This window comes from Centruroides sculpturatus, unplaced genomic scaffold, assembly GCF_000671375.1.
Source record: "Centruroides sculpturatus isolate CEXI.00-Female unplaced genomic scaffold, Cexi_2.0 scaffold975, whole genome shotgun sequence".
Taxonomy (NCBI): Eukaryota; Metazoa; Arthropoda; class Arachnida; order Scorpiones; family Buthidae; genus Centruroides; species Centruroides sculpturatus.
In genome coordinates, this window is record NW_019385259.1 from 201729 (window position 1) to 209074 (window position 7346).

The window sequence follows — 7346 nt, forward strand, 5'->3', positions numbered from 1 at the left end:
ATCAACAGCTTGCCAATATGTCTGAATTAACAAGGGTCAAGTTAACTCTCCATTTACGGTCGTTATCGTTTCTCATTCATAGTATTACTATACTAATGTTTCGGAGGTCTGAGATATTAATTAATAATATGAAAAATTTACGTTATCAGTTTAGTCTCTACATGGGGCGCCACAATGAGATCTCGCAAATCTGAAAACCTGGCTAAGCCGCCACTGGTTATGACTGACACCACTGTATTTTTAAGGACAGACAGAAACCACGATGGCCGTTAAGTTCGCTTTCGCGTGAGCCGTCGCGGATGTAGGCGCTCGGATTCGGGATGGAAAAGGATTGGGCGAAAGAAGTGCACTTTGCAACTCGATTACAGAAAATAATACCTGTTTATTGATTGTATAAAGTTTACATATACGCTTTAAGCGAGAGAGAGAGTTTAAAAACACTCGCGAGTGGTATTTACCTGAAGATCGCTTGATTTGAGCCCTTTGTTCGGAAGGACACTATTGTCTTTGGCGGGTATTTGGGGTCCTTCGGGTCACTGGCTATAGGCGGTTAGGTTTCTGATTACTCGCTATTGGCGGAGTATTGGCGGCAACGTGCATCCGAGTGAACACTAAAGAACTGACGAACTCTGTGTCGTCATCGGACATTTTCTTTCATTTGGAGGTTCTCCCTTCTTTCTTCTCTAGCCCATTTTTGGTAATGTTGATTTCTCCATCCAATAATGATTTTTGTTGTCAGGTTCCTGGTGACACATTCAATGTATCATCTTAAAGAAGAAGTGACTCCGGGGTGATACATACACTCATATCTTTGGCATTTAATAATTGTGAGAAAAGTTCTAACAAATTCTTTAACATAATAGAGATTTTATTCAAATTCTGTAACGACAATATTTTATTCAAAAATTTCGTCAGGTCCAGGCTCTCGCAACAATATACAACACGAAAAGAAACACGAATCTTCTTTAAAATGACCAACGATATCTTGTCGGTCATTTTAAAGAAGATTCGTGTTTATCTCGACGCTAAAAAGCTTTGTGTGGTAATCACAGTATTATTATGTAAATAATCCTGCGATAAAATATAATTATAAAAATACTTTTATTGACTACCAGCGGAAAAATACAAGTTTGCTGATGAAAATACTGTTTTCGCTCGTTTACCGCTTACATTGTGTATATTCAGTTCGACAATAATGAAATAATATAATACTTAACTTAAGAAGGCACTGCACGAGACGTCGGATTTCTTTTACACTTTCAACCATATGGGCAGTGACACGGCATTTCATCGAGGTCAAAGTGTTTTTGTTTCTCGAATGTCCCTTGTGGGTCTAATCGACCCACAATGGGGCATTCGATAGGCAAAAAACAGACATATCCGAGATGGACCATCCCGAAAATCTCAGGATTTGCGACCTGTTATAATCCGGACAGGTAGACCCATCCTGGTCTCTGAGGTCGGTGGTTTTTTCTATCTGTTGTAATACGAGTACTGCAGTCTGTGTACTACTACAGAATGCTGATATTGCAGATAACTTCATTTTAATTTAACGGCATAAAAATACACAAAGAATCACTGTTATAACTTTGGAGCAGTGAATAAAGCATGCTGAGTTACGACAGTTAGGTCGCCCATCCCGCCGAAAGTTGAAGAAGGAAGCGAAATGGAGGAAAGCTGAGTCTTGGTCATTGTGGGGTTAAAACTTTTATGAATTGTCCATATTGGACAAAATTTGGCCAAGAGAAATAAAAACTTTAATCAAATTTTAAATATTATTATTTTTCTATGCTTCGAAACAATAATCAGTGATAAAAAAAACTACACAGCAATTATTTATAGTAGATTCCAGTTTTATTACAAACTTACAATTATAATATAAATTGAATAATTAATCAATTAATAAATCAAAGACAAGTTTCATACTTATTAGAAATTTACTTCGTTACTTGAAATGGGAATTGAATTTTTTTACAGAAATCAAAAATCGGATATATGAGAACCTTGGCCAAACATTTTGCTTCTAGCCTCCACTTTTGGCATAATCAATTAATAAAAGATGCCGAAATAAATAAAAAATTTATGAGTATGTATATTAAATTAAGAACTTCGAAAGGCTTGGAAGCCAATGCAATATTTGCCGAAATATGCAAAATGCTCATCGAAATGTTTGAAGACACATCAAAACTGGCAATTGTCGGTTTTCCAGACTTAATAAAATTCCTGACCATGGATTCCGACGACGAATATTTCGTATCCGATGATGTTCTTTACACAAGTAATAACGCATATGTGATGAGAAAAGGATTCCCGCATAAAAATAAAATCGACAAATTGTAAGTACACATTAACGTTCCTCTTTATGTAGAAATTCTAATCTAATTTAATAATTAATTTATCTTTAGACTCAGCAGATTGTTCGAAAGTGGAATCGTTATTACATTCTCTGGCGGTACTTTTGTCGAATCAAAACTAAAATCGTCGAATGATTGGAGACCTTTGTCTCTTGAAGACTTGTTTGGTCCATTTGTTGCGCTTATCGTAGGTTACGCCTTATCATTTTCTTGTTTCCTTGCCGAATTCCTCGTCGGAATGACTCTCAATCGGATTGCTCCTTTCAAGTAGTAAATTAATAAAATTATCGAACTTTTCGTTAGCACAGCTAAGTGGAAAGATCGGAGGTGTAGGGGAGACCGGGAATAGATGTAACAATTTTTTTATTAAGATATTACTTATATTTTAAAAGTAGTCACCGATAAGTTTGTACGTGATGTGCGCTTCTAGAAAAGTATAAATTCTGGGAACTATCAATAGTTTATAAGCATCATCATAAATGTAATTATGACGATGCTTATAATAATGATTATAAATTAATTGTATAAATTGCAGAAAAATAAGTTGTTAGAAATCGGCCGCTATTTGCTGAGTTGTTCCGCGACGAAAACAAGCTTTAGCAATGAGGATGTCTAATAGTGCACACTCGGTAAGTTATCCTACAATTTTTTGTTTATAGCGTATTTTATACGGATTATTTCCAAAAAAAAATATACGTATTTTGGAAATGTTGAGTCGGATTAGTTTAGAATCGATTAATTTTATGAAAGAAAACCTTTCAATCAGCCGTAGTCCGTAAACTTTACACGTGTCGGGCTGTGATTGGAAGGNTTTTTTTATTTTAAATACTATCTTAACAAGAAATAAAATGCGAGATAATAATCGAAATAAAAATTTTTTTCCACGAAAAAAAATATCGTCGCGGACGATTTTTTATGGAAAAAGTGCACGTGCGCGAAGCGACAGTATCGTCTGGTAAAGTAAATACGAGTAGAAACTTTTATATTTATTTCTTCGGAAAATAATAATAAATGTAGCCGCTGTGATAAATGGGCGCATTGTTCTTGCGCCAATAGTGAATAAAACGACAGTTTAACCATTTTAATTTGTTTTTCTTGTATATAAAAATAATATTCCCATCTTACCCACGGGTGGGGCGAGATGGTGCATTTACGTATAATTTTATAATATTAAATTTTCTTGTTTTTAAAAACGCTTTTACTTGTAATAGGCGTCTACCACCCAACCTTCTAGGCAGATACAACCGGTCTACATCGCTGCGCGGGTGTAGTGAACAATAAATGGTCATGAGTTTTCTTGTTTTTCTATCAAGATTGTCCAATTCTGCTTGTGCCCAGTTTATAATACTCTCAGTGTATCTTATGACAGGTACTGTGCCACCTAGTGAACACTGTCGCTGGTTTATCCAAGTGTTGCGCCGAAATTTAGCGAGGTCATAGAGTATTTCAAGTCGTAAAGACCATCCCGACTCGTTTTAGCATAAACGAACAGGCTGTGCTGTACATGTACTGTACGTGACATTGATGATATCAAACGGTTGTTCTATTCAATGGACAAAAAAGCGGTATCGAAAGATACTAAGATGAGAGTTGTTTTTTTAACAAATCGTAAAGTCAATCAAAGTGCTAATGAGCATAGGTAATTTGCCTGTTTTTGGGCTTACAGTATGTACAGCTTTCGTCAGCTTTGTCGTACATACGTGTGGCATAATATGCAATTATATAAAACATAACACTCGTAGGTTATAAACATACGTGTTTCTGTAAAATAAAGAGCAGAGATCTCAACAGAATGCACAATTTCAAGTACTGGTATTTCCTATATAAATAGATTAAAAAACAGAAATTTTTTCAAATAACAGATATTTTCCTGAATGTGCGAGAAATCCTTTGTTCGCGATATCGGAACGGATCATTTTCGGCCTCCCCAGCAATCCGTTAAAACGAGATTATTCTCTAATGCTAGGTCGCACACATATAGAGTGCTCCGAAAATGCCTCCGTCGAGTTACCACACTTCCTTGGCATGCACGGTGTGTGGATCGGTCACCCGTCGAGCTCTCCAGGGACCAAACGAGACATCTATCTCGTGCTAGCAACATAGTACTTGTTCCTTCTTCGAGATATCGCGAGGTTCCTCTAAAGCCCCGCAGTGGCGAGTGGATGTAACACTGCTGGCTACCCAGCATTTTCGGGTGTTTTCACGTTAGTGACACCTAAATAGGGGCCAGATTCCAAAACAAAGTTCTGCGGGAGGCATCCCCACTCGGCAGATTGCTCACGTGTCTTGTTACCGAACACGAACAAATAAATAGACAAACAAACTGCGCTTCTATCTGGGTAAGAGGCGGTCTTACGAGCCAGTAAAGTTTTCTGTTTTAAATTGTATCGTTGTCACGCGGGAAATTATGTCTTTCATTATGATTTTGTAATTTTTTTTTTATTATCGACGTTAAATTCGCGCCATAAAAGTTTTGTTCGGTCGCGACGCCAACTTCTGTGTCTTTGAATGTGTTAATATCAATTGTGACACTATCACTATCACATGTGGAAATGACATAATTATATATTTTCAGTTGCGTGTACGGAAACGAAGTCGGAAAATGACGCAATCAAATTCCGTGGAAATGAAAGAGGTTTAGAAATGTCGCAGTTAATAAAAAAGGTATTTATTCGTTTAGTTCTTCCGCTTCTATTCTTTGTTTCTGTACTCACGGAAGAAATCTGTTTAATTATTCTTATTTATATATAAAACACAGAGGAACTAATGTGTTATATTTTGGCTCCGACGTTTTAACACTCCACGAGCCCAAATATATATATATATACTTGGTATATATATATACATTTTGTCATATATATATATATATATATATGACAAAAACTTTACAAAAATCTGTATGTGTGTATTTTGTATATTTCTGGACTGGATGAATCCTAAATTTTCAAAGTTTTCAGGATTATTTTTATATACAGGGCGTTGATTCTGTTAAATTTTTGAGGTCGTGGATCAAGGAAATCGGAAAAGAGAGAAAATATCGTGGGTCACGTATCGAATGCGGTTAAATTTAATGAAAAGTTTACTTGTCATTAGCATTTTCAATTTGCTTAAAAATTACTGTAAAATAAGACACGTTTTATTTAATAGTAAGTAGGGGAAGGTGGTGCAAGATGGGCCACGGGGTAAGACGGAGACGTCTGTTTATTCGAGGTTAACGCGCTTTCATCTAGCCGTTATTTGGGGGACTAAATGTCAACCTCAAAAGGGATTACGGGACGAGAGAACGTCCGAATCGCTCTCTTTGTTCGGAAGTAACACAATACTTCATCTAATTTTACTCCCGCTACAAAGTTTCTACAAAGTAAACATCATTGCGAACTTTTGCATTACCTTTTAGACGAAGATATTATGGTATTTACATTAATAAACCAACGTTAAAGGCTGAAGATGGCCTATACAAATTGGCCGAAAACGTTCGAATAAAGAAAATAACTCGGCAAATACAAATCAGGTGTGTTTGGTTTATTAATATAAATAGCTAATATTGCTGAGAAGATAGATAGATATTATGGTATTCGAAGTAACCTCTAAGACCGAAATTGTTTAGTTTTGAAATAAAGTTGACCCGTGTTTGCGGTCAGTATGAAAAGTGCACGTTGGGGCAAGATGATGGGGGCAAGATGGGGTACCCCGTCTTGTTCCCACCATCTTGCTCCTACCATTTGCTCAAGGTTGGCCACGAATTCTGCCGCCGGCTAGAGGCACCGCAATATAGTGCAGCGAACTAGCTTTAAATTCGTCTCATTGATAATTCTATATCATTTCTTCGAATATAAAAAATTATCAGTTTAAAACTGATCTTTTTATAGAAAATGAAATATTCCACTTTTAAATCATATCTAACTGTAATAAATTTATACAGTATAAATACTGTATTACTTTATTATTTATCTTTTTACGTTTTATTTTATTTGTGAAAACATTTTTTTATTTTAAATACTATCTTAACAAGAAATAAAATGCGAGATAATAATCGAAATAAAAATTTTTTTCCACGAAAAAAAATATCGTCGCGGACGATTTTTTATGGAAAAAGTGCACGTGCGCGAAGCGACAGTATCGTCTGGTAAAGTAAATACGAGTAGAAACTTTTATATTTATTTCTTCGGAAAATAATAATAAATGTAGCCGCTGTGATAAATGGGCGCATTGTTCTTGCGCCAATAGTGAATAAAACGACAGTTTAACCATTTTAATTTGTTTTTCTTGTATATAAAAATAATATTCCCATCTTACCCACGGGTGGGGCGAGATGGTGCATTTACGTATAATTTTATAATATTAAATTTTCTTGTTTTTAAAAACGCTTTTACTTGTAATAGGCGTCTACCACCCAACCTTCTAGGCAGATACAACCGGTCTACATCGCTGCGCGGGTGTAGTGAACAATAAATGGTCATGAGTTTTCTTGTTTTTCTATCAAGATTGTCCAATTCTGCTTGTGCCCAGTTTATAATACTCTCAGTGTATCTTATGACAGGTACTGTACAGTCGACCCCCCTATAATTACGGTCCCAATAATTACGATTCCTATAAAACTGCGAAAAAATTGTGACGGTATCCGTAAAAAACAGTAAAAAAACCCCTATAATTACGTTAAACGTCATCGGGCAGCCGAACTACTTTCCCGCCGTCCGTAGCGCCGTTTACGGAGAGATTTCTATCGTCTGGACAGTATTATATAAATTATATATAAATTAGGTACTGTATATATAATTATATATTAATTATATATAAATTAGGTACTGTAAATATAATTATATATTAACTTATAACTTTGTTATAATTAAATATATAATTTCCGCCGTCTAGCGTGGCGCCACGCTACGGAGATTTTTACGCTATCGTCTGTACACTATGTAAATTAGGTAGTACCGTAAGTCTAATACAGTACTGTAATTTTATACATTTCTTGTGAAAGAAACATTTCTT

The 7346-nt window shown here is 35.6% G+C and overlaps 1 protein-coding gene across 1 annotated transcript; it reads left to right on the plus strand.

The window, feature by feature from the left end:
* Window positions 1–1998: 1998 nt before the first annotated feature.
* LOC111636817 lies at window positions 1999–2695 on the plus strand. Its single transcript, XM_023382156.1, has 2 exons — window positions 1999–2336; window positions 2406–2695. The coding sequence occupies exons 1-2, from the start codon at window positions 2083–2085 to the stop codon at window positions 2623–2625; spliced, it is 474 nt and encodes a 157-aa protein (XP_023237924.1). The 5' UTR covers window positions 1999–2082; the 3' UTR covers window positions 2626–2695.
* Window positions 2696–7346: the final 4651 nt, after the last annotated feature.

What these genes read in the sequence shown, in the direction of transcription:
- LOC111636817 (XM_023382156.1), top strand. Translation starts at nt 2,083, where the DNA reads ATGAGTATGTATATTAAATTAAGAACTTCGAAAGGCTTGGAAGCCAAT. An exon ending in AAAAATAAAATCGACAAATT is followed by an intron (nt 2,337 to 2,405) that starts GTAAGTACACAT and finishes ATTTATCTTTAG; the next exon opens with ACTCAGCAGATTGTTCGAAA.